Source organism: Rhinoraja longicauda, chromosome 6 (genome assembly GCF_053455715.1).
Source record: "Rhinoraja longicauda isolate Sanriku21f chromosome 6, sRhiLon1.1, whole genome shotgun sequence".
Lineage (NCBI taxonomy): Eukaryota > Metazoa > Chordata > Chondrichthyes > Rajiformes > Arhynchobatidae > Rhinoraja > Rhinoraja longicauda.
The window spans coordinates 51,414,626-51,440,741 of NC_135958.1; the positions used below are offsets into that span (position 1 = coordinate 51,414,626).

The 26,116-nt window shown below is 44.7% G+C and overlaps 1 protein-coding gene across 1 annotated transcript in view; it reads left to right on the plus strand.

Moving 5' to 3' along the window:
• The window catches only part of metrnla (meteorin like, glial cell differentiation regulator a), a 35,050-nt gene extending 19,378 nt beyond the window's left edge, over window positions 1-15,672 (plus strand). The window contains 2 exon segments of the mRNA XM_078400953.1: window positions 7,002-7,061; window positions 12,475-15,672. Coding sequence (XP_078257079.1) covers window positions 7,002-7,061; window positions 12,475-12,791 — 377 coding nt within the window. The 3' untranslated portion in view covers window positions 12,792-15,672.
• Window positions 15,673-26,116: the final 10,444 nt, after the last annotated feature.

The following is a 26,116-nucleotide window of genomic DNA, read 5'->3' on the forward strand; positions in this document are numbered from 1 at the left end:
TCACCTTTGGAAACTTTTATTGGTGTTTATCAACATGAGGACCAAAGTTGTGCCAATGAAAGTCAAAGAAGCCATAATAAGACCGAGAAACGAGAATAAAGCTGTTAGAGACATCAGCCAAACCTTAGGCTTACCAAAATCAACTGTTTGGAACATCATTAAGAAGAAAGAGAGCATTGGTGGGCTAACTAATCACAAGGGGACTGGCAGGCCAAGGAAGACCTCCACAGCTGATGACAGAAGAATTCTCTCTATAATAAAGAAAAATCCCCAAACACCTATCCGGCAGATCAGAAACACTCCTCAGGAGTCAGGTGTGGATTTGTCAATGACCACTGTCCGCAGAATACTTCATGAACAGAAATACAGAGGCTACACTGCAAGATGCAAACTACTGGTTAGCCGCAAAAATAGGACGGCCAGGTTACAGTTTGCCAAGAGCACCTAAAAGAGCAACTACAGTTCTGGAAAAATGTCTTCTGGACAGATGAGACGACGATTTACTTATATCAGAGTGATGGCAAGAGCAAAGTATGGAGGAGAAAAGGAACTGCCCAAGGCAGCACGGCACGGTGGCGCAACGGTAGAGTTGCTGCTTTACAGCGAATGCAGCGCCGGAGACTCAGGTTCGATCCTGACTACGGGTGCTGTACTGTAAGGAGTTTGTACGTTCTCCCCGTGACCTGCGTGGGTTTTTCCGAGATCTTCGGTTTCCTCCCACACTCCAAAGACGTACAGGTTTGTGGGTTAATTTGACTGGGTAAAATGTAAAAATTGTCCCTAGTGGGTGTAGGATAGTGTTAATGTGCGGGGATCGCTGGGCGGTGTGGACTTGGTGGGCCGAAAAGGCCTGTTTCCGCGCTGTATCTGAAATATGAAGAAAAAAAAAAATGGAAAAAAAATGAAATAAGATCAGAAGCATACCACCTCATCTGTGAAACACGGTGGTGGGGGTGTCATGGCCTGGGCATGTATGGCTGCTGAGGGTACTGGCTCACTTATCTTCATTGATGATACAACTGCTGATGGTAGCAGCATAATGAATTCTGAAGTGTATAGACACATCCTATCTGTTCAAGTTCAAACAAATGCCTTAAAACTCATTGGCCGGCAGTTCATTCTACAGCAAGACAATGATCCCAAACATACTGCTAAAGCAACAAAGGAGTTTTTCAAAGCTAAAAAAGGTCAATTCTTGAGTGGCCAAGTCAATCACCCGATCTGAACCCAATTGAGCATGCCTTTTACATGGTGAAGAGAAAACTGAAGGGGACTAGCCCCCAAAACAACATAAGCTAAAGATGGCTGCAATACAGGCCTGGCAGAGCATCACCAGAGAAGACACCCAGCAACTGGTGATGTCCATGAATCGCAGACTTCAAGCAATCATTGCATGCAAAGGATATGCAACAAAATACTAAACATGACTACTTTCATTTACATGACATTGCTGTGTCCCAAACATTATGGTGCCCTGAAATGGGGGGGGACTATGTATAAACACTGCTGTAATTTCTACCAAAATGTATAAAAATTGCCTTTATTAAAATCTGACAATGTGCACTTTAACCACATGTGATTTTTTTTTTTCTATTACAAATCTCAAATTGTGGAGTATAGAGGCAAATAAATAAATGATGGGTCTTTGTCCCAAACATTATGGAGGGCACTGTATGTGGACTTTCAGAGAGAAATCTGCAACTAAAGTGGTCTCATTTTCTGCACAAGCTGCATGCAAAATGACATTATTTTACAAGCATCTAATGCAGAACTTGGGCCATCTGCACAAGTAGAGATTGATGGCAGGCATGGTCTCTGACATTTCCAGTCCCTCTGGTTCCATTCTGACCTCTGGTGCTGTCGACTTGGTGTTTGCATGCTCTCTTTGCGATTGCGCGAGTTTCGCTTTGGCTCCATTTGTTTTCATCCCGCATTCCCAAAGATCTGCTGGTTTATGAGTACATTAGCCGCTGTAAATGGCCCCTTGTGTGGGTAGGCAGTGAACCAGGAGAGTGTTAATGGGCACATGTGAGGTAACAGATTGCATGGGGGATTGAGATTGATGAGATTGCTCCGAGAGCCAGCACAGACTCGATTGACCGAATGGCCTCCCCACTGTAATGCAGGGAATGGAGGGATGTGGATCATGTACAGGCGGATGGGAGTGTGTCTTGGCATCGTGTTTGGCACCGAAACAAAAGCTAGTTTCTGTGCTGTACTGTTCTGTGTTCTATCAATCTGTTCCATTAATCTCCAGAATAGCTCAATTTGACTGAGAATCCACCAAAATAATATTCCCGGTGCAGAACTAACCGATGTTTAATTCAGCACTAGGAACAATATGCGGGGAAATTAAATTTCTATCTCCTTTGTACTTTAATGCCTCTGGTTGGTGCTTTGAATATATTTGGTCACCTGTAAAGTGGGGCACCCAGCTCTGTGTTTCTTTCAGAACTTCATAGAGAACAACATTGGTGTATTCTGTGTTATGGGCAGCTAAGGAGAATGATTATTCAACGTCCAGATTAAAGTCTGAAGCAATAGTCTTAGCTAAGGCTCCGATCTCCCATCATCTGTGGCTGAGTCGTTTCTAAGAACTGTAGGGGATGTGGTGTGGAAATGGGGGAAGTAAAATGAATAACGCTGGGCGGCACGGTGGCGCAGCGGTAGAGTTGCTGCCTTACAGCGAATGCAGCGCCGGAGACTCAGGTTTGATCCTGACTACGGGCGCCGTCTGTACGGAGTTTGTACGTTCTCCCCGTGACCTGCGTGGGTTTTCTCCGAGATCTTCGGTTTCCTCCCACACTCCAAAGACGTACAGGTATGTAGGTTAATTGACTGGGTAAATGTAAAAATTGTCCCTAGTGTGTGTAGGATAGTGTTAATGTGCGGGGATCGCTGGGCGGCGTGGACTCGGTGGGCCGAAGGCCTGTTTCCGTGCTGTATCTCTAAATCTAAAAAATCTAAGATCTAAAAAGACACAAAGTGATAGTCTGTGTGTAGGAAAGAACTGCAAATGCTGGTTTAAACTGAAGATAGACACAAAATGCTAGAGTAACTCAGCGGGACAGGCAGCATCTCTGGAGAGAAGGAATGGGTGACATTTCGGGTCGAGACCCCCCCCTTCAGTCTGAAGAAGGGTCTTGACCCGAAACGTCACCCATTCCTTCTCTTCAAAGAGATGTTCTGTTAGCCTTGGTCAAAGAGGATAACATTTCATTGTGTAAATGCATCATCAGGCCTCAGTTAATGCTCCTTGCTATTTCACAACACATCCTATTGGCTTTGGATAAAATATCTTTTGAACATTAAATGGGCCACATATTAACCTTGATATTTAATAGCTTCCAGCATAACTTCACTGTTCTTAAAAGTTTTGTATTTTGCCCTTCTGAGTAACCAACCTTTTTCAATGTGAAGAAAGGTGTCGACCCAAAACGTCACCTGTTCTTTTTCTCCAGAGATGCTGTCTGACCTGCTGAGTTACTCCAGCTTTTTGTGTCTGTCTTTCTCAATTTAAAGACCTGAGAATTGTACTAGCCAGCAGCACAGAGCTAAAACAGACGACCATTTTGGGGGTGGGGGGGGGGGAATAGTTACTTATGCAAAATGGTGTACAACTTTATGTTCGAAAAGTGCGAACATATATTAATGTGATGTAAGAAAAAGTTTAATTGATAAAGGAGGCCCACAGGATGCCTTCACACAGACATTCCCTCTCTGTTTAATTGAGGAGGGGCGAAGAATCTGCATTAACTGGTCACCTGCCGAGCGAGGCCTGGGGCATTCCAGTGACAAGTGGCGGTGGCCCTCGTGAGGTATGTTGGCCAACTAGTGCTGCCTATTGTTAGCAGCATCACGTACTTTCCGTAACATCGGGTTCAGAGGGCAAGTCATCCAAAGCAGCTGCAACATGACTGCTGGCCTGTGCAGAATGCTGTAATTACATCCTCGCGTCAGGCAGTGAGTGCAGCAGTGGTTGGGGCCCGAGTCAGGTTACCTCAGGATGCTGTCAGCATCCGTAACGTAATCCTCAGCAGAGTTCACTTTGGACTCCGCACAATGCCCTCTTTGTAGGGTTGCCAACTGTCCCGTATTAGCCGGGACACCCCGCCGTTTGGGCTGAATTAGTTTGTCCCGCGCGGGACAGCCCTTGTCCCGTATTGGTAGGATTGCCAACTTCCTCGCTGCCAAATAAGGGACAAAGGGTGACGTCGCTGCCCCACGTGACCTCGCCCAGCCAGTGGCCACGTGCTCCCGCTCCACCAATGGCGGCCGCCATTGGTGGAGCGGGAGCACGCGGCCGCTGGCTGGGCGAGGTCACGTGGTGGTGACGTCACCCTTTGTCCCTTATTTGGGAGCGAGGAAGTTGGCAACACTATACCAGACCCATCTTTGGACTTCCTAGTGCCCAAGGTCCACAATGTACCACTTTATTCACCGTGCGGATCCCAAGGTCAGCTTCACGTGACTTGATTCGGGGTGGTAAAGGAGGAATGCAAACAGTTTTGTCATCTGCTCACCTTTTTGGTGAAAGAAAAAATGTAGGGGGTCACAGCGACCTCTTTCATTTCAACACAGTGGAGCAAGAATTTCAGCTTTGCATTGTTAAAATGTCATGTCTGTATCACTGACGAAATGCAGTCCTTTCTTGAAACTTCAGATGACTCACACACGTTTGTTCTGTTTCTTTAATTCTTTCTAACCTCTTTGATAAAAGAATTGCTTTATGAAGTAATAAAGTAACAGATTAAATCTGAACTTTTGGACTGATTAACTTCAATTTTTGAATTATTAACTCTGGCATCCTGGAAATAATATCTGTCCTCGTTGCAGCCTTTTGATTCCTTCTCGTGTTCTGACAAAGATTAGAAGTCTATTGTTGTGTAGGAAAATAACTGCAGATGCTGGTACAAATCGAAGGTATCATAAAATGCTGGAGTAACTCAGCGGGTCAGGCGGTACCTCAGGAGAGAAGGAATGGGTCCTCCTTCCCAGTTCTCCCACTAGTCTTCCTGTCTCCAACTACATCCTATCTTTGTCCCACCCCCTCCCCTGACATCAGTCTGAAGAAGGGTCTCGACCCGAAACGACACCTATTCCTTCTCTCCTGAGATGCTGCCTGACCCGCTGAGTTACTCCAGCGTTTTGAGAAATCTATTGTTAGTATCTCAAGTGCACCGTGTGACCAGAGCTCATTTAGTAAAGTGTTAAATGAGAGAGATTACTGTATGCTTGAGGAGGGACATCCTTGCTATTGAGGCTGTGCAGCGTAGGTTCACGAGGCTAATACCCGGGATGGCGGGACTGTAAGCATTGTGCTAGAAGGAAACAATCTTATAATGTCTGTGCTCATTTCTGCTGCAAATAGTTGTGTTCACTTTGAATGAAGTTGCACATTGCACAAGTTGCTGGAACTTGGCATGACAACAGGACAACAGGTGTTGTCTCAAGGCAGTGACATCCATCTTCAAGGATCCTCACCCATCTGAGCCATGCCCTCTTGGGGTTTGGACAATCCCTTTAGGAAACCCATCCATTTTCAATTCAGAATTCGTGGCGGGTTTTTGATAAAATTTTACATTGGCTATCAAGTGAAAGCATTTCTTGTCACTTTTGGACATTCAAAAACAATGAAAGGATAAATCTACACCAATTTGTTGTGGATCAAGTCATTGCACCTTGTACACAAAATAAGGACCAGGTCAGAAACTAAGCCTCACCACATTCAGCTTTTATAGACAATAGACAATAGGTGCAGGAGGAGGCCATTCGGCCCTTCGAGCCAGCACCGCCATTCAATGTGATCATGGCTGATCATTCTCAATCAGTACCCTGTTCCTGCTTTCTCCCCCTACCCCCTGACTCCGCTATCCTTAAGAGCTCTATCTAGCTCTCGCTTGAATGCATTCAGAGAATTGGCCTCCACTGCCTTCTGAGGCAGAGAATTCCACAGATTCACAACTCTCTGACTGAAAAAGTTTTTCCTCGTCTCAGTTCTAAATGGCCTACCCCTTATTCTTAAACTGTGGCCAGCGGGTCAGGCAGAATCTCTGGAGAAAATGGATGGGCCGGGACCCTTCTTACAGACCCTTTTCTCCAGAGATGCTGCCTGACCCGCTGGGTTACTCCAGCACGTTGTGTCCATCTTTGGTATAAACCAGCATCTGCAGTTCTTTGTTGCTAAGTTTGTACAAAACAAGTCACTAACACAAGCACACTATCAAGAACAAGTACATGATAGTGGAAGAGGCAGTCCATTGTATTCCATTGCTGAGTTGGGATTAGGAGTGTACAGAACATCGTACTTGTAGGAATGGTACTTCAAGCGTCTGCTCCACCTGCCTGATTGTAGCAGTGGGAAGAGGGCATGGCTCAGATGGGTGAGGATCCTTGAAGATAGATGTCACTGCCTTGAGACAACACCTCGTGGATGCTGTTGATGGTGCAAATGATCACTTAGTTGGAAAGAGACTACACCGTGTAGTGGTGCAGAGGGATGTGTAGCTCCCTCCTACGTAACTCATTAAAAGTCAGTGACATATTGCACACTTCCTCTGGTTAATTTGGCTTTGCCAACAGACGTAAACAGATGACAGTCAGCAGTAAAGATCTTCAGGGATGTCAGGAGTTATGAGGAGAAGGTGGGAGAAAGCGGTTAGGAGGGAGAGATAGATCAGCCATGATTGAATGGCGGAGTAGACTTGATGGGCCGAATATCCTAATTCTGCTCCTATCGCTTGTGACCTTATGATCTTGGCATGTTATTTAGTAATTCACATTTTTGGAGCAGAGTGCTGTCAAATGCTGCTGTTAAGAGCTGCACAATGAGAGGGATTTATTACAACAAAAAAACACTGAGTTGGAATATTCTTTACTATATACTGTGAAAATTGTAGCTGTGAAGTATTATGCTTCCTGATGACAGAAACATAATTGCAATTATTGCAAAGTGCAGTTTAAAAGCTTCAAGATTTAATGTGCTGCTTTTCTCCTTCCAGCTTCTTGTCGTCCATGTAATGACATGGAGGTACTCCTTGCTGCCTGCACCAGTGATTTGGGTAAGCCTAATTATGCTCGTTTATTTGTAACCATGGTGCAGAGGCATGCTGGCAATGTGAAGAAGGTTGACTGAATATGATATTAAGGATGAGATCCTGTGAAGGCGAAGAGGAATATTGACCCAGAAACTCAAGAAAGAGACACCAGGAACTGCAGATGCTGGAATCTTGCATTGAATTCAAAGTTCTGGAGTAACTCAGCAGGTCTGGTAGCATCTCTGGAGGACATGGGTAGGCTATATTTTGGGTTGGGGCTAGGGTAGCCAACTGTCCCTTATTAGCCGGGACATCCCGTATTTTGGGCTAAATTGGTTTGTCCCATACGGGACCGCCCTTGTCCCGTATTAAGCCCGGGGAGGGCTGTAGGCCCGGACGCTGTAGGCCCGGACAGTGTAGGACTGGAGGCCTGAGCGCCGCCTAACGGAGGTTGCGTAACAACCCGCCTCCCGGCCCGGGCGGCCGCCATTTTTGGAGCGGGAGCGCGTGGCCGCTGGCTGGGTGGGGTGCGGGGCGGTGACATCATCTTGTCCCTTATTTGGGAGTGAGATAGTTGGGGGCCTTCATAAGACTGATTGCAATAGGGGAGAGAAAGCCTAAAAAAAACAGCGCAGTTATAGAACAGTTTGGGTGGAGATAAATAAGAAGGGTAATAAGCCACTGGCGAGCAACATATGTAGGCCCCTTACAGTGGTTATCAGGCAGGACAGTGTATAAATCAGGAAATAATAAGGTTTGTAAGAAACATTCTTCAATAACCACGAGTGATTTTAAATTATCAGACAGGTAAAATAAATCGGCTTAGCAAAGGTAACCTGAGGTTGGGTTGAACAGTTCCATGAAACAATATTTAAGGAACTGAGTACTTTGTTTATATATCTGTTCGGCTGCTGCAAGTAAAGAATTGTTTAGACGTTAGGCTTTACTTTAGAGATACAGTGTGGAGACGGGTCCTTCGGCCCACTGAGTCCATGCCGATCAGCGATGACCCCGAACACCGGCACTATCCTACACACTTTACAATTTACAGAAGTCAATAAACCTACAAACCCACACGTCTTTGGAGTTAGGGGGGGAAACTGGAGCACCCGGAGAAAACCCACCAGGTCATAGAGAGAACGTACAAACTCTGTACAAACAGCACACATAGTCAGGGTCGAACCCAGGTCTCTGGCGCTGTAAGGCAGCAACTCTACCGCTGCGCCACCGTGCCTATTGTTTCATTGTTCTGTTTCAGGACAAATGATAAAAATAAAACATTCTTGACAAACAAGGGCGTAGTATTATTTTTAATTCAGTAATATAGAATGAAACAGAATCCTCTAAGAATGAGTGATTACAGCATGGTAGGGTTTCAAATGCAATTTTGAGCATGTGTCTGAAACTAGTGTCCAAGATTTAAATAATGTCCAAGTGCAATAGAATGAGGTCAGAGGCGACTGAGGTGAACTGGGGAAGTATATTAAAAGAGAAGGCATAGCGTATAAGAGTGTAAACTGGCAAGTAATATAAAAACAGATAGTAAGACGAAATGGAGCTATTTTAAATGATGGGGGCCTTGGCCTTGGTAAACCTTGGTCCCTTAGAGAATGAGATGGGAAATTGTGAATTGGCAGAGGGTCTAAATAATTATTATGAGTCCACAGTTGAAGACTGAAAATATCCTCATGATAAATAAATGAAGGGCTATGTTGAGGGGTGATCTTAAAACAGTCTGAATCAGTCGTAAAAATGTTCCAGACATACTAGTGGGGCTAAAGGCCAACAAGTCCCATGGATCTGGTAGACAGCATCCCAGGGTCTTAAGGAAGTGGCTGCAGTGATCGTGAATGCATTAGTTGTAATTGGCCAAAATTCCATGGATTATGGAGGGGCCCAGAGGACTGGGCAAAATGCAGATGTGACACCACTGTTCAAGAAAGGAGGGAACTATTGGCCAGCTAGCCAAATAAATATTATTGGGGAAAATGTTGGAATCCATTATTAACGAGGCAATAGCAGTACTTTAGACTGTAGACTTTACACTTTAGAGATATGGCACAGAGACAGGCCCCTCAACTCACCGAGTCCGCGCTGATCAGCGATCTAGCACTATCCTGTGCACTAGGGACAATTCACATTTGCTTTTTACTGAAGCCAATTAACCTGCAAACCTGTGCATCTCTGGAGTGTGAGTGGAGACTGGGGCAGCCAGAGATAGCCCATACAGGGAGAACGTACAAACTTTGCATAGACAGCACCCGTTGTCAGGATCGAACCCAGGTCTCTGGTGCTGTAAGGCAGCAACGTTACCGCAGCGCCGCATAATTCTGTACGTTTACAAAGTTATAGGGCAATCAAGCACCTGTACAAACTGACCCGCTGAATTACTCCAGCCCTTTGTGTCTTTTTTTAAAATAAACCAGCATATGCAGTTCCTTGTTTCTATTCATTATACTGTAGGGTTGGAAGTTACCCAAGTGGAATAAGAGGCGCAGGATGCTAAGAGGATGTTTACTGTTTGGTAGCATCTAGATTTACCAGAAATTCTTATTTTAGAATGAGAGGGACATAAGGAAAAATGTCTTATCTGAAAGTCAGGAGCATTAGGAATTCTGTACCCTGTCGAGGCAGGGTTATTTCCTGAGTTCAAGGCAAAGGCTAACTGGTGCTTTTGCTTCAGAGCTTTGTTCAATCTGAGTAAGTCAAATACCGTGCATCCAAGACAAGCTGAAGCTGAGCAGAAAATCGAACTAGAAAGAGGAATAAAAGTAATTATTCAGGTTTCGGAGACCGCAATTGTGCCTCGTGATGGTAATTTGTTTTGACTAAAGATTCTGTAATTGTCTGCACCTTTTGTGTGTTGGACAAAGGAGCCACAGAGTTTGAAGGAGTTGTGGATTCAGTTTCCCGGAGGGTGATCACGAGCCATTGTCTTTATCCCTTCTTCTGTAGCATGGCAAAGAAGAAAGGCAGATTTTTGTTCTCTGTTTACACAGGAGCCTTCACGTACACATCAATGGCCACATCATTAAAGAGGGGAAGTGTATCTGGCTTTACTGCTTCTTAATGATGTTGCTTTGTTGATGGAAGATTGATGGAACGCATGGTGTTGGAATTACGTGATCTTTGAACTCTGCTCAAAAGCTAGGAGGAAATGTTTTTTTTAAGGAAATTTGGAATCTATTTTGTAAAGGCCTTAAACCCATTCCATGGACAATGGCATTGCTAATTCATTCTGCAGGCCCAGATAATTTAACAGTATTCACTGTCAGAATATGGACACTGTGCAATGTTGGGTTCAAACTCATCTTCAAAGTAGAGTGTAACGTTTTGATAAGCATTCAGTGTGTGATGCGGAGGCTAAAACTATTGAGGTTGACTTTGGCCCTTGTGAAAGCTGTTTTATACCAGATTATAATTTGGATATTACCACAATCCTTTTTTTATCCTTTTTGAAGTCTGTAATTTGATATAAATATCTCGTGCTCGTGTGTAATGCTTGGGTTGAGTGTTTGTACAATGCCATATCTGTCAGTAGTTTGGAGCAAGAGAAGCATTCATCATCTTCTTGTTCACACTGTGAGGATGCCGGCACTTAGTCCGCCCACTGAAGGACGCAGGCAGCCTCTAGGGGAGCTGTAGTTGGAGTTAGCATTAACAACTGTGGCCTTGTACCACAGAGACAGGTAGTCTCTCTATCCACCACCGCCACACCTATCCCCCTTGTCATTGGAAGCTTCGCAGTGTTCAATTCGTAGAGCACCATCAATAATTCCAGCATTTATTGTGGAATCAAATTATGGAATAGCTAGTGATTGATGTTACATGGCAACTTTTAATTCCTCAATGATAATTCTCTCCAGATTTGTTAGTTTTCCTCATTCTATGCGTGCCAGTTGCCGTTCTTTGATAAATTAGAGCATCTGTACCTACAGCTGTACCTACAAAGTGCTCACCTTTACATAGCATCTTTCATGCCTTCAGGGTACTTTACTAGGTGACTGGAAATGCTGCCCTCAGTTATGGTGGCTGTTAAACCATCACATTTTCTTGGAGGTTGGGGAGGTGGGGCACCCAAAGAGCTGGAGTAACTCAGTGGGTCAGGCAGCATCTTGGGAGAACATGGATAGGTGATGTTCTGGATCAGGACCCTTCTTCAAACTGAAGAGTCCCAACTTGAAATGGCACCTATGCATGTTCTCCAGAGATGCTGCATGACCCACTGAGTAACTCCAGCACCTTGTGTGTCTTTTTGTTTTATAAAGCAACATCTGCAGTTCCTTGTGTCTGCATTCTCTTCCGATTCCATCTGGTTCACAAAAGCCCATCAGGGAAGGAAGTTGATTGTCCTTAACCTGCTCTGGCTTTTACGTGACCCCAGACCCACCACCTTGATCTACAGTTAATTGCACTCGAAATTGGGTTCTAAGCCCTCAAACTAAGGCATCATTGAGAGGTCTGTTATACATCCTCACGTCGAGAACAAATAAAAAATAATCAAACTAAACCAGAGGAGCATATGTTCCACAGGCTAGAGTAATGCGTTCCAGACAGTGTTCTTGTGACTGATCTATTATCCTGGAGGTCACCTCACCATATTACAGAAGATAGACACAAAAAGCTGGAGTAACTCAGCGGGTCAGGCAGCATCTCTGGAGAGAAGGAATGGGTGACGTTTTGACCCGAAACCCTTCTTCAGACTGAAAGTCGCGAGAAAGGCAAACGAGAGATATAAATGATGATGTAGAGAGATGAAGAACAGTGAATGAAAGATATGCAAAAACGTGACGATGATGAAGGAAACGAGAAGCTGGTGCGACTTGGGTGCGGGAGGGAGAGAGGGGGAATGCCAGGTTTACTTGAAGTTAGAGAAATCAATATTCTGGGCTGTCAGCTGCCCAAGTGAATGCTTGCGCCATTGTCTAGTCACAAGCTGCAGCTCCGTCATAGGATACTATTTTGCCCTTTGCATCGCCATTCAGGTCATTCGTGATTAAGAAAACCATGCTTGTGGCAGAATGCAGAGATAAGCAGCTTGTCTACTCTGTCCAAAGCGAGGGAATTGGGAGTAGCTCAACTCAATGGAACTTCAGCAGATAACTTAATAACAATTTCAAATAGTATCCAAAATAAAATTTAAACTGGGAATGTAGGGCCCAAGGACATAATATTAATTTAGTGAAAAGGAAATTTGAAAAAAGATAGCTAGATAACTTCATTGAAGAAACGAGAAACATTTGGAAATAGTTTTGGAGAGGGAAATAATCATAAAAACATGAGCATTTCCAAAATGCAATTAGATTTTAAATTGGAAGATGCTGTGTGGGCTATTATATTAAAATGAATTGAATAGCTTGTTCTCGTTCCTGACATGTTTTTCTGCTTGGTGCTTTATCCATGGAAAGCTAATGGTTTTGTTTTGTCTCTTCCCCAGTGGTCAGAGGAAGCATCCGCTCCGTGTCACATGATCATCGACAGGAGGCGTCGAGGATAGACATATTTGCAGACAAGATTTACAGACAAAAGAACAAAGCATTCCAGACAATTGGGAAAAGTGGGCAGTGGCTGGGGCACGTAAAGACACCGCTGCAATGTGGCGTGAAGGAAGGAGAGGGGGACTTCCTGTTCACAGGCAGCATGCACTTTGGCGAAGTCCAGCTGGGCTGTGCACCCCGATACAAGGACTTCAGGAGGATCTACAAAGAAGCTAGAGACAATGGGGAAAACCCATGTGAACTCGCCACAGATTGAAGCCACCAACGGACATCAGTTATCCAGATCAAAAGGAACACTATCGTGTAGTGAGTTGCGTTTGACACGTGGTACTGATGAAAGCAAGCATTCGGCCACTTTAATCGAGCTCGGTGTTGCCAGGCAACGTTACAGATTTCAACTAAACTAAAACGAACAAGACTTTTTTTTTTCTTCAAAAAGATCATTGTTATTCAAGACTGCCAGCAAACTATCAATACTAATGAATTTCAAAGTCTTAAAGAATATGAATGTAGCATAAACCTGTATATGATGTACAGATGTTCAAGATGATGCCTGGAAGTTGTTGTTTTGTAATAAAGCTGATGTACAGTGCAAGGTATCTCCCAAGTCAAAAAATTACAAAGACAATATGTTTCTGGGAGATGTAGTGTTTGAGATATTTTGAGCCCTGTTAATTGGTAATAAAATCATTCCAGGGATTAACAATCCCTGAATCAACACAGACTGATCCTAGCTGTCAATTGTTGATCTGTGCCTATGGTGGCACTGGATTCTAGGCAAGACATAAAATGCAATAGGCAAACGTCTTTGGTACTCAATGTGTGAGCGAGACAGATTGCACTGGTAACTTTAGCCATATGTTCTCGCTAGACGATTACAACTGAGACCGTGACTCATTCAAATTCCTTTTTCACTCTGTAAACAAGTTTTGAGTTCTGGACTTGGCTGCTGGCTCAGGTCTACATGACAAGTTGGGCCAAAAAGTCTTGTCATCCCAGTGCTGCCTTTGCCAATAGATCACGATGTGTTTCACACTTCTGTCATGGTGATGGTCCCAATCTGGCCCCCGGAAGGAAGAGTGACACCCATTAAAGGCTAGTTCAAGGGCTTTGTGTTTTGCTGGGTGGTCTCTTGGTAATTACAGGACTGAGTGCACGAAGGTCAATTTATCATTTAAATCTGGACGAGTTCCTTTCTTGCACATAAAGAACAGTGTCACACGTTAGTCATGCCTGGTGCAAGCTGCAATGAGAATCATTTGGGAAAGTGTTAAGTACTGGAGGCAAGCAGCATCGCAGGCTGAGAGGGAAGATTTGCCCTGCTGTCACCCTCATTCCATCACTGTTTTTGTAGCAAAAAACCCCAATTTATTGTAGGAAGAAAATGCAGGTGCCAGTTTAAACCAAAGATAGACACAAAATGCTGGAGTAACTCGAGCGTCTCTGGAGAGAAGGAATGGGTGACTTTTCGGATCGAGACCCTTCATCAGACTGAAGAGGAGTCTCGACCCGAGACGTCACTCATTCCTTCCATCCAGAGATGCTGCCTGTCCCGTTGAGTTACTCCAGCATTTTGTGTCTATCTTCAGAAAAAAACAATTTATATTTGTAGTGCTTTTAATGCAAAGTGGCCCGAAGGACCAGAGGCCATAGCTTCAGAATAAAAGGACGTACCTTTAGAAAGGAGACGAGGAGGAATTTCTTCAGTCAGAGGGTGGGCGTATCTGTGGAATTCATCGCCACAGAAGGCTGTGGAGGCCAAGTCAATGGATATATGTTTAAGGCGGAGAATGACAGATTCTTGTTTTGTACGTGTGTCAGGGTTGTGGGGAGAAGGTAGGAGAATGGGGTTGAGAGGGAAAGATAAATCAGTCTGATTGAATAGACAGAGTGGACCTGATGGGCCAAATGGCCTAATTCTACCCCTAGAACTTATGAAAATGTTCCACAGCAGTATTATCAACCAAAAAAAATAACAATGGCACACAATAGGGGGTATTTGGATAAATGACAAATTGTTTGAAGAACAGTGACGTAGGCTTTGTGGGCAAGGGCAGAGGCTGTTGAAGTGACCATAAGCAACTGCTTTGGTATTGAGCAGGAGAAGGTTTCTGTTCATCCCATTCGGCCGGGCAACCGTCAATGCAGCTGATGAGTGGTCGGCTGGCTGAAGCCCAGGGCAGCCAGATTTCCCATCCTGGAGCAAAGCCTTTACTGATATAGTCATCCAGCTACCCACCCCCCCCCCCCCCACACACAAATGGATCCGAAGAATCGTCCCAACTGAAACGGTGCCTGCCCCTGTTCCCCAGAAATACTGCCTGACCCCTTGAGTCACAACAGCTCTTTGTGTTCTGCGCAAGTATTACTGTTGCTTTATCTTCGCTGCACCAACTAAGTTTAGTTTAGAGATACAGGCCCTTCGGCCCACTGAGTCTGCGCCGACCGATGGTCACCCCATACATTAACACTATCACACACGCTAGGGACAATTTACAATCTTTACCAAAGCCAGTTAACCTACAAACCTGTACGTCTTTGGAGTGTTGGAGAAAGCCAGAGCACCTGGGGAAAACCCACATGGTCACAGGGAGAATGTACAAACTCCATACAGACAGCACCCGTAGTCAGGATCGAACCTGGGTCTCTGGCGCTGTGAGGCAGCAACTCTATCGCTGTGCCACCCGTGGGAATTTTTTGTTTCTAAACCACCGTCTGCAGTTCCTTGTGTCCACAATTTTACTTATTGCGGGCAGTGGCAACAGCAAAGTGCCACAGACGTGTTGCTGATGGGCCTGCGGAACGATGAGTTGCTATTGTCAGTCGGTGGCCATCGTGAGGTGTATGAGCATCCTTTGGCAGGACGAGGTTCAGTGGATTTAAGCATAAAGTACTGATAACACTGATGTGTGGCCTCAGCGTGACCCAGCCACCATGGACTGGGTGCTTGTCAGGGTTCGTTGAGACTGGCACAGTGTTGGGTGGTTCTGCATTGAGAAGGGGACTGACCAGCCTGATCCTAAAGTGATGTTAACATTTGGATCAGTCTGAAGAAGGGTCTCCACCCGAAATGTTACCCATTCCTCCTTCTCTCCCGAGATGCTGCCTGACCTGCTGAGTTACTCCAGCATTTTGTGAATAAATACCTTTGATTTGTACCAGCATCTGCAGTTATTTTCTTATATTAACATTTGGTGATACATCTCCCCTCCTCAGCATAACCCAGTGGACCCACAGAAATCCCTCAAATACATGTGGTTACATTTCGTGCTTGCCTGTCAGATCTTGTACACATTGGAGCATCACACTGACCAAGAGCTTTTACCCAACATCATGTCTAACTGCTGGAATATAACACTGACCATGTGGCCAGCAGCTTCAACGATGCTGCAGTTTGTTGTTTACATGATGTTGGAAGAAAAAGCCAAAGTGGGGAAGAACACAAAGTGCTGGAGTACCTCCGCAGGCCAGGTAGCATCTGTGGATAAATGTGAGGTTATCCACTTTGGCGGCAAGAACAGGAAAGCAGAGTATTACCTGAATGGTGACCGATTGGGAGAAGGGGAGATGCAACGTGACCTGGGTGTCATGGTGCACCAGTCATTGAAAGCAAGCATGCAGGTGCAGCAGGCAGTGAAGAAAGCGAATGGTATGTTGGCATTCATAGCAAGAGGATTTGAGTTTAGGAGCAGGGAGGTTCTGCTGCAGTTGTACAGGGCCTTGATGAGACCGCACCTGGAGTATTGTGTGCAGTTTTGGTCTCCTAACCTGAGGAAAGACGTTCTTGCCTTAGAGGGAGTAGATTAATCCCTGGGATGGCGGGACTTGCATATGAGGAAAGACTGGATAGACTGGGCTTGTACTCGCTGGAATTTAGAAGACTGAGGGGGGATCTTATAGAAACATATAAAATTCTTAAGGGGTTGGAGAGGCTAGATGCGGGAAGATTGTTCCCGATGTTGGGGGAGTCCAGAACCAGGGGTCACAGCTTAAGGATAAGGGGGAAGTCTTTTAGGACCGAGATGAGAAAACATTTCTTCACACAGAGAGTGGTGAGTCTGTGGAATTCTCTGCCACAGAAGGTAGTTGAGGCCAGTTCATTGGCTATATTTAAGAGGGAGTTAGATGTGGCCCTTTTTGCTAAAGGGATCAGGGGGTATGGAGAGAGGGCAGGTACAGGCTACTGAGCTGGATGATCAGCCATGATCATATTGAATGGCGGTGCAGGCTCGAAGGGCCGAATGGCCTACTCCTGCACCTATTTTCTATGTTTCTATGTTTCTAGAGGGAATGGACAGGCAACTGGTTGGGAGTTTTCTTCAGACTCTTCTCTTGAACAAGATGTTTCTGATATTGAGTAGAAAAGAGGGGATGGTCAGGCAGGAGAAATTACATCCTCCTGCTGGTCCACCCAGTCTTCTGACTCATGGGGCCGCAGTGATCATTATTTTGCTATTCACTTTTAATCAGTGCCAGCTAATTTTCAGTATTTAATGAAATGAATTGTTCATCGTTTAGTTTACCATCGAGTGAAAGTTAAGTAACAGATCTGTGCCTTCTAGGGTTCATAATTGGCAGTGTCATTGTGTAGGTTGTTGCAACGTATTCATTCATTGTTTACAGTAGATTCATGTTCTTGCTTATTTCTACTAAACAGACAGTGGAGCATGGGACGTGTTGAAACCTGCTTCCAAACCCTGGTCCCATTGCCCCAGATGGCAATGGGTTTTGGAAGTGATTACAAGCTCGAGATTGGTGCCAAATTCCTTCCAGCTTCTGTCATCTTCAAGTTCTGTTCCCTTTCTTTTCCTGTTTTGTGTTTGGTTGCTAAGTGAGCCATCAGGGGCAGCTGAGGTGGGAGGGTAGGTGGGGGGGGGGGGGGGGGTGGGGGGGGGGGGGGGGGGGATTGTAGTTGCTGAAAGTGCAGTTCTGCCCTTCCAGCATTGGAGGTGGTGAGCAGTCGAGGAGATGCACACTTGATCAGATCTTTAGATGGGGTTGGGTTGTAGCCAGTACTGCAGGCAGGTCAAGGAATCAGATGTCTGGGTGCAAGACAGTTGTGAAAGCGTTTGGCACTCTAGCCATTTGATCTGACTTCTGTTCTTATAGTGTGCTATGTCACAACGTGCCCCAATTCCCCATGTCCTTTGCTCCTCCTGCTGTCTCCCAATTGTCTCCCAATGCTTCCCTTGTTCCTTCCTCTGCACCGCAAACTAACTTCACGACGTTCTCTTTGCACCAGCCCATCGTTTATCCTTTGAATGACTTCACCCACCTGCTGTAACACCCATTTGACTTTGCTTGGCCACATTCATTCCCCTCTTTGTGTGCTTGGTCATGATTATCAGGAACCCTTTAAACTTACATGAGTGGTCCATTCTAACTTTAACAAGAATATTATAAAGTGGAAGCTTTACCACTTCCAAGAGTTGGGCAATGAGAAGGTATTTAAAAAAAAAACAGATTTATTCAGAAGTTGATATTTATAGGAACACAAGTAGGCCAATCAAGTCTACTCCACCATTCAACCATGGCTGATCTATCTCTCCCTCCTAACCCCATTCCCCTGCCTTCTCCCCTTAACCTCTGAACGTTACTAATCAAGAATCTATCTCTGCTGTAAAAATATCCATTGACTTGGCCTCCACAGCCGTCTGTGGCAATGAATTCCACCGAATCACCACCCTGCTTGTAGTTAATGGGGAAGGGTTAATTGAATCTTTTCCATGATGGTGGCATAGTAGGATATGAACGCATACAAAAAAAACGAGGATCTTTCATGGTTGATAATGGGAAACGTTGCTTTATGGAAAAGGTGGAACATGTCTGGATGTCTCTCCGATGAGGTCAGTGGATGTTAATTCAGTCAACGTTTTTAAATTTGAGTGGATAGATGTTTTTTAAGAAAAGAGAAAATGCTGGCAATACTTAACAGGTTAGGGAGCATCAGGAGAGGAAACAGGTTTAATCTTTCAAGTTGATGGCTTTTCAGAGTTGGTTATTGTTGGCCAAATGCTGTGAAGGATATGGAGCCAAGCTGTGGTTGGGCTTGGGTTACAGAGTGTCTGGACAATCTTTCAGGGCTTAATAGGGCAGCACGGTGGCGCAGCGGTAGAGTTGCTGCCCTAGAGCGAATGCTGCGCCGGAGACCCGGTTTCAATCCCGACTACGGGCGCCGTCTGAACGGAATTTGTACCTTCTCCCGGTGACCTGCGTGGGTTTTCTCCGAGATCTTCCGTCTCCTCCCACACTCCAAAGACGTACAGGTGAATTGGCTTGGTAAATGTAAAAAAAGTGTCCCTAGTGGGTATAGGATAGTGTTAATGTACGGGGATCGCTGGTCGGCGCAGACCAGGTGGGCCAAAAGTGCCTGTTTCCGCGCTGAATCTCTAAACTAATGTCCACTCTAAAGTCTTCACCGACTACACTAAGTCACCCAAGGCATGTCACTGCCTCTGCATACTGTCCCTCATCAGTTTATATATATTTCTGGTGCATATGTTGGCGTTCCCCTAACACAGTCTTGACAAAACAAAGAGAAAAACTTGTGAACCCACCACATGAAAAGCCCAGCCAAATACCTCTGTCCCCACATCAGTCTTTCTGAATCCTTTCCAAACCAAACACACTCCATTTATAGATGAAGGGTTCTGGAGACGAAGAAACAAAACAAACTAAAAAGAGCCTGCGACTTCTCTGACACAAATAGCGGAGGTCATGGTACATTGCAGAGGACGTCGCCTGGCAAAAGTAACTCGCTGGGTGTCTTGTAGGGCTATTTGAACTGGAGTGTGGGGGCTGAGTAGGCATTATGAATCAATGCCAACACATCTCCATTGCAAACATCCAGCTCGCATTTCACATCTGAAATCATCTGATTCTCATTACGATACACAGTCCATCACAACATATTTTGTCGATTCAGAAATAGTTTAGGAAATGAGCAGTTCTGACTAATAAAAATACGTGAGTGAAAGCATAAATGCTGCAAGTCCATTGAAACCCGATTGTGCTCACGTTCTCTCATCCCTACACATCATAATGAAAACAAATCCATTGATCACCACCATCTACGCCATCAAACGCTGATTACCTAGCTATTCATTCAATGGCTTTGTTTTTGACCTTATCATCATATCATATCATATCTATACAGCCGGAAACAGGCCTTTTCGGCCCTCCAAGTCCGTGCCGCCCAGCGATCCCCGTACATTAACACTATCCTACACCCACTAGGGACAATTTTTACATTTGCCCAGCCAATTAACCTACATACCTGTACGTCTTTGGAGTGTGGGAGGAAACCGAAGATCTCGGAGAAAACCCACGCAGGTCACGGGGAGAACGTACAAACTCCTTACAGTACAGCACCCGTAGTCAGGATCGAACCTGAGTCTCCGGCGCTGCATTCGCTGTAAAGCAGCAACTCTACCGCTGCGCTACCGTGCCGCCCATACACCTTAGTGTATGTAAATCAGAGGCTGCCTTTGCTTTCCCCCCATGAGCTGCTGCACCAGTGTTTGAAAATCTATCATTGGCAACAAACTACCCTTTGATGAGAAAATATACTCTATTGATGATATCTATATACTAAAACTCTCGTTTGTTTGTTTGTTTGTTCCTGCACTACAGCCAAAACGGTGCACGATGGTGCAACAATTTTAGTCCCACCTTACTCACCGTCGTCCCTTTGGTGCTAATGGAAGAAGTTTCATTGAAATCGGTGTTATATTTTTAAAGTTACTCACATTTTAAAGTTTAAATCTATCTCCTCGGGCGGGAGGGGGGTGGAGGAAGGGGGAGAGAGGGAGGGGGGAAGGAGGGAGGATAAGGGGGGTTGAGGGGGATGGAGTGGGGGTGAGGGGTGAGGGGGGAGAGGGTGGGGAGAGAGAGGGGAGGGGAGGGGAGGGGAGGAGAGGGTGCTGCACCAATGCGGGAGAGGTTTGGGCCCAACGGGTCCACTTGGTCTAGTTCTTTATTAAATAAGCTGATATCTGAATAGTGGATAAAATAATTTTATATGTAAGTTCCGAAATATTGTATAAAAAATAATCGCATCTTAATATCTGAAATTTGAAATTGGTATGAGCAGAAATCATATCATCCAGCAATGTCCCTTTTCGACCCGAAATGTCACCTATCCACGTTCTTCAGAGATGCTGCCTGACCTGCTGAGTTACTCCAGCATTTTGTTGTTTTGTAAAAAAAGCATCTTGTTTCCAGGCATCATATCTTCATGCTGTTACATCAGACCCTGAATTAGGAGCGGTCATGGAATGGTTTAGTAATTAAAAATAAAATCTTAACCAATTCAACCACATTTTAATGCTTGAGCCAATCTTTTGTGCAGAATTGCCAGGAGTATCTAATTCATTGATCTAAGCCCGACTGTGTGGTTAAACTAGAATTAATTTGTACCCCATGGCTCAGCTGGCGTGTGCATCATTTCAGAGTAATTTTTAATATGTGTAGACCAAAGGGTGTTGTCTTAATCACACTAGATGCAAAGGCTATGAGTTTTATATCCACTAATTAGTTAAATGATCCCATTAAAGGGCATTTAAGATAGAGAGGTGAGACTAGAGCCTGCAGATGCTGGACTCTTGAGCAAAAAACAAATTGTGGATCATCTCAGCAGGTTCGGGCAGCATCGACGGAGGGAAATGGGGTCTGGAGAAGGGTTCCTACTTGACATGTTGTCTGGCCAGAAACGTTCCCTCCAGAGTTGCTGCCTGAACTGCTGAGGTCCTCCGGTGGTTTGTCTTTATGCTCAGTGTTTTAAAAATAAATTGGCAGGTGGTTAGTCACCAACATGCAGCACAATAGAGGATGAGGAGAGGAGCACTGGAATAGGAAGCAGAACAGAAATAGAGCAGTTTAAAAGTGACCATGAGATAGACAAAGACAAGTTTATTAAGTGTGTGTGTAATTGTACAAAGCGTGTTGAGTTGGAAGCTGAGACAGTTGCTAGGAGATACGATGTATTTCTTGAAAGTGAAGGAAGGTGGTATTGTTGGATCTTGAATCCAAAAAAAAAAAAGTGTCTGTGGAAGTTCTTGGTACCTATTTCACTGGAAATCAAAGACAAAAGGAAAAAGGATAAAAATTGATAAAGAGAAGGTCCAAGAAAAGTGGTTGATAAAAGGATTTGTAAGGCACGTGGGATCCTGGGCTTCATGAATAGAGGCAAGACATATACAATCAATGAGCCAAACACAAAGTGCTGGAGCAATTCAGCGAGTCAGGCAGCACATATGGAGGGAATTACTCCCTCCATATGTAATATGGATTGGGAATACAGGTAGATAATGTTTCAGGTTGGAACTAATTTTGGGATCAGCCCCAGGTAGTGTGAGAAATCTCTAAAAGAGAGGTGGGGGCAGGATGGGCAGAGGGGTGGAGTAAGTGACAAAGGGTAAAGATGAAAATGAGACAAAAAGGTGTCAGGTTCAGAGGGAAGAGGAGTGAAATGTAAAGGCAGGGAAACAGGTGGAATGGGAGATTGGGGTTGGGATGAGATAGACAGGTGGGATAGTGGGAGAAACGGGGAAAAGCAGTGAGGTTGTGTTTTGCTCTTATTAGCAATAGTCATGCCACAAGTAGAACATTGAATGTAATTCAGGACAGACTTCATTTACCAGATGGTTCTGTTGGTGAGAGATTTCAAGGTATCGCCTGAGACCAGAGAAGTTGGAGCAAAGAAGGTTGAGAAGAGATTGAGTCAAAGTGTATAAAGTGTATATGCAGGCAAATTAAACACAAAAAAAACCAGTATTCTTGCACAGACTGAATTTGATGGGGAACAAGACTCATGGGGGATATGTGGAGATGGTATAAGATATGGCTGGATTCCTCTGCCTGCAAGTGGGATACAATCAGAACTGACCAGGGCCCTCCAAAGAAAACTGTGAAGGCAATTCATGGAAGGTAATTTGCAGGGAAAGACAACAGACAATAGACAATAGGTGCAGGAGTAGGCCATTTGGCCCTTCGAACCAGCACCGCCATTCACCATGATCATCATCCACAATCAGTACCCGGTTCCTGCCTTCTCCCCATATCCCTTGACTCTGCTATCATTAAGAGCTCTATCTATCTCTCTCTTGAAAGCATCCAGGGAATTGGCACCACTGCCTTCTGAGGCAGAGAGTTCCACAGATTCACAACTCTCTGGGTGAAAAGCTTTTTCCTCATCTCCATTCTAAATGGCCTACCCCTTATTCTTAAACTGTGGCCCCTGGTTCTGGACTCCCCCAACATCGGGAACATGTTTCCCGCCTCTAGCGTGTCCAAACCCTTAATAATCTTATATGTTTCGATAAGATCCCTCTCATCCTTCTAAATTCCAAAGTATACAAGCCCAGTCACGCCAGTCTTTCAACTTACGACAGTCCCGCCATTCCGGGAATTAACCTCGTGAACCTACGCTGCACTCCCTCAATAGTACGAATGTCCTTCCTCAAATTTGGAGACCAGAACTGCACACAGTACTCCAGGTGTGGTCTCACAAGGCCTAGGGGAAGAGAATAACAGAGATTCATTGTCTCATCCTTTGCCTCAAAAATATATAATGTTAGGATTCTGTGAGTCTTTGGTTGTGCTTTACATCATACAGTATTGTCATTCTACAATGCAGAGACACGTTTTGCCACTTATGAATCTTGAAATGTGTTAAGGTCATCCATTTTGTTAGTGTTGCCGAAAATATTAAAATGCAATTAACATTCAGAACCTGTTGAAAGGCATCTTTCCTTATATATTTCGATGATTTTTTGAGCTTTTTTTTATGGTGCAGGGATCAACACTGGATTCTTAATTTAGTTTAGAGACACAGTGCGGAATCAGGCCCTTCAGCCCACCGAATCCGCACCGACCAGCGATCCCCGCACACTAACACTATCGTACACACACTCGGGACAATTTACAATTTTACCAAAGCCAAATGAATCTCCAAACCTGTACGTCTTTGGAGTGTGGGAGGAAACCAGAGCACCTGGAGAAAACCCATGCCGGTCACGGGGTGAACGTACAAACTCCGTACAGACAGCACCCGTGGTCAAGATCGAACCTGCGTTTCTGGTGCTGTAAGGCAGCAACTCTACCGCTGTGTCACCATGTGGTTCTGTGGTTCAATTAAGAAATTTTAAGTACCGGTCTGAAAACCAGTATCAAACATGCCAATTAGTAGTTGTAATTGAAGGTCAGCTTGCATCTTTGGAAATGCATATGTTGCAATTATGAGATCACTAGGCTTGAGCAAGGGATACACAACACCTGAAGACTGGCTTGGTATAGTTCAGAGATACAGCATGGAAATAGGCCCCTCCACACTGACCATCGTTCACTGGTTCACACTAGTGCGATGTTATCTCACTTCCTCACCCACTCCCTACACATTAGGGGCAATTTTACAAAGGCCAATTAACTCACGAACCCGCAAGTCTTTTGGATGTGGGCAGAAACTGGAGCACCTGGAAGAACCCCCCCCCAGTCACAGGAAAAATGTGCAAACTCTGCAAAGACATCACCCGCAGTCAGGGTCGATCCCGTGTCTCTGGCTGCGTGAAGCGGCAGCTCTACCAGCTGTGCCACTGTGCAGGAACAAAAAAACATGAGAATGGTGACAAAACATTTCAGGTCCATCAGGATCTAGAAAGACAGAAAACAAGGTGAACGTCGATGAGCGTGTAACTTTTGTCAAAGCCCATTCCTAAGCTCATCAGTTTAGCTTAGAGATACAGCGCGGAAACAGGCCCTTCGGCCCACCGAGTCCGCACCGACCAGCGATCCCTGCACATTAACGCTATCCTACACACACTAGGGACAATTTACATTTATATCAAACCAATTAACCTACAAACCAGTACGTCTTTGGAGTGTGGGAGGAAACTGAAGAACTCGGAGAAAACCCACACGGTCACTGAGAGAACGTACAAACTCCATACAGACAGCACCCGTAGTTGGGATTGAACCCGGGTCTCTCGCTCTGGAAAAGCTGTAAGGCAGCAACTCTACCACTGCGCCACCGTGCCGCCCTGTATTTGTATTTCCATCATTTTCTACTTTTGTTTCAGGTTTCCTTTATTACTTGCAGATTTTATTTAAACTCCGTGGGTCAATGTTCTCCTTTCTTTCAATATAATCTTTATTCCCAAATGAACAACAAAAGTAAGAATGAATCTTTGGTGAATAAGTGTTCTCATGTTTTTGTGAGGCATTTTTAACATTGTCAGCTGCCATCACGGGCCCACAAAATCTAAATCCAAGGATGTTTTCATTAGTGACTGGAAAACCGTTATAAGAAAAAGTTGTGGAAATATAAAGCAGTTAATGTCTTTCACGTTAATAAACATTCCGTCGCCCCTTAGGGGAAAACAAATCATTTTAAGGTCACAGAAATGAGCCTGAATGGTGCAATGGCAAAAATATTAGACTGGTTGTTCACAAAAGCGCTTATGTGTGCTGTAGGTAAACATCCCCATCATGCTTTCAGCATTTCTTCCAAATGCACAGGGTCTGCTCTTAATAGCCAAATGCTAACACCACGACTGTACCCTGCGTGCAAAATGGACCATGGACCATTATATTCCAACTTTCACCAAAGCACAGAATAAATATGCCTGGCCCGGTGGCCCAAGGGCAGTCTCAATTTTAAAATATATTTTAAAGAAAAATAAATATGCAAGCATTATGTTCATGATCAGGATTACATCCAACAAACAGGCTTTCTTTATACATTTCTTTCTCTGTTTAAGCACACTGCAAATCGGATGGAAGACAAGACCAGCAAATAATCAGATTGATAGATAACAGCATAATACCTGCTGTATTCACATCAGAATAAGATTTATTATTGTAAAGTTTAAAAACAGCGGTAAATCTGATGGTATGGGTTGTGCAATTTCCAACACCTCTGTTTGAATGGGATGATCAAACCTTCTGCTCTGCAAGATGTCCTTCAATTTTCTGCACAGCAGTGGCGTCAGCATTGTACGTTACTTAAGGGCAACTGCTGGCAGGAAGAGGCTTAACATGTGTAATGATTTAGCATTTGACACGTTCAGGAAATAAAGAAATGCACGGAATTTCGTACCTGTGAGCTATCTTCATCTATGCCACATGCTCTTTTTATTTAACCTTCCAAGTGAGGTTCACTAAACCCAGCGTGGAGAGCCAAACCTGCTGGCTGTGCGGCTTTCTTGTTAATGGAGTTAGTATCACAAGAGATTGCAAAAATATATCTGTCGTTTAGAAACACGTCGTGCCTTTTCAATATATAATGTATTGCAGATACCTAGGGCAAGGTGGCACAAAAACAGACAAAATGTGTAGGAAGGAGCTGCAGATGCTGGTTTACACCGAAGAAAGATTCAAAATGCTAGAGTAAGTCAATAGACAATCGACAATAGGTGCAGGAGGAGGCCATTCGGCCCTTCGAGCCAGCACCACCATTCAATGTGATCATGGCTGATCATTCTCAATCAGTACCCAGTTCCTGCCTTCTCCCCAAACCCCCTGACTCCGCTATCCTTAAGAGCTCTATCTAGTTCTCTCTTGAATGCATTCAGAGATTTGGCCTCC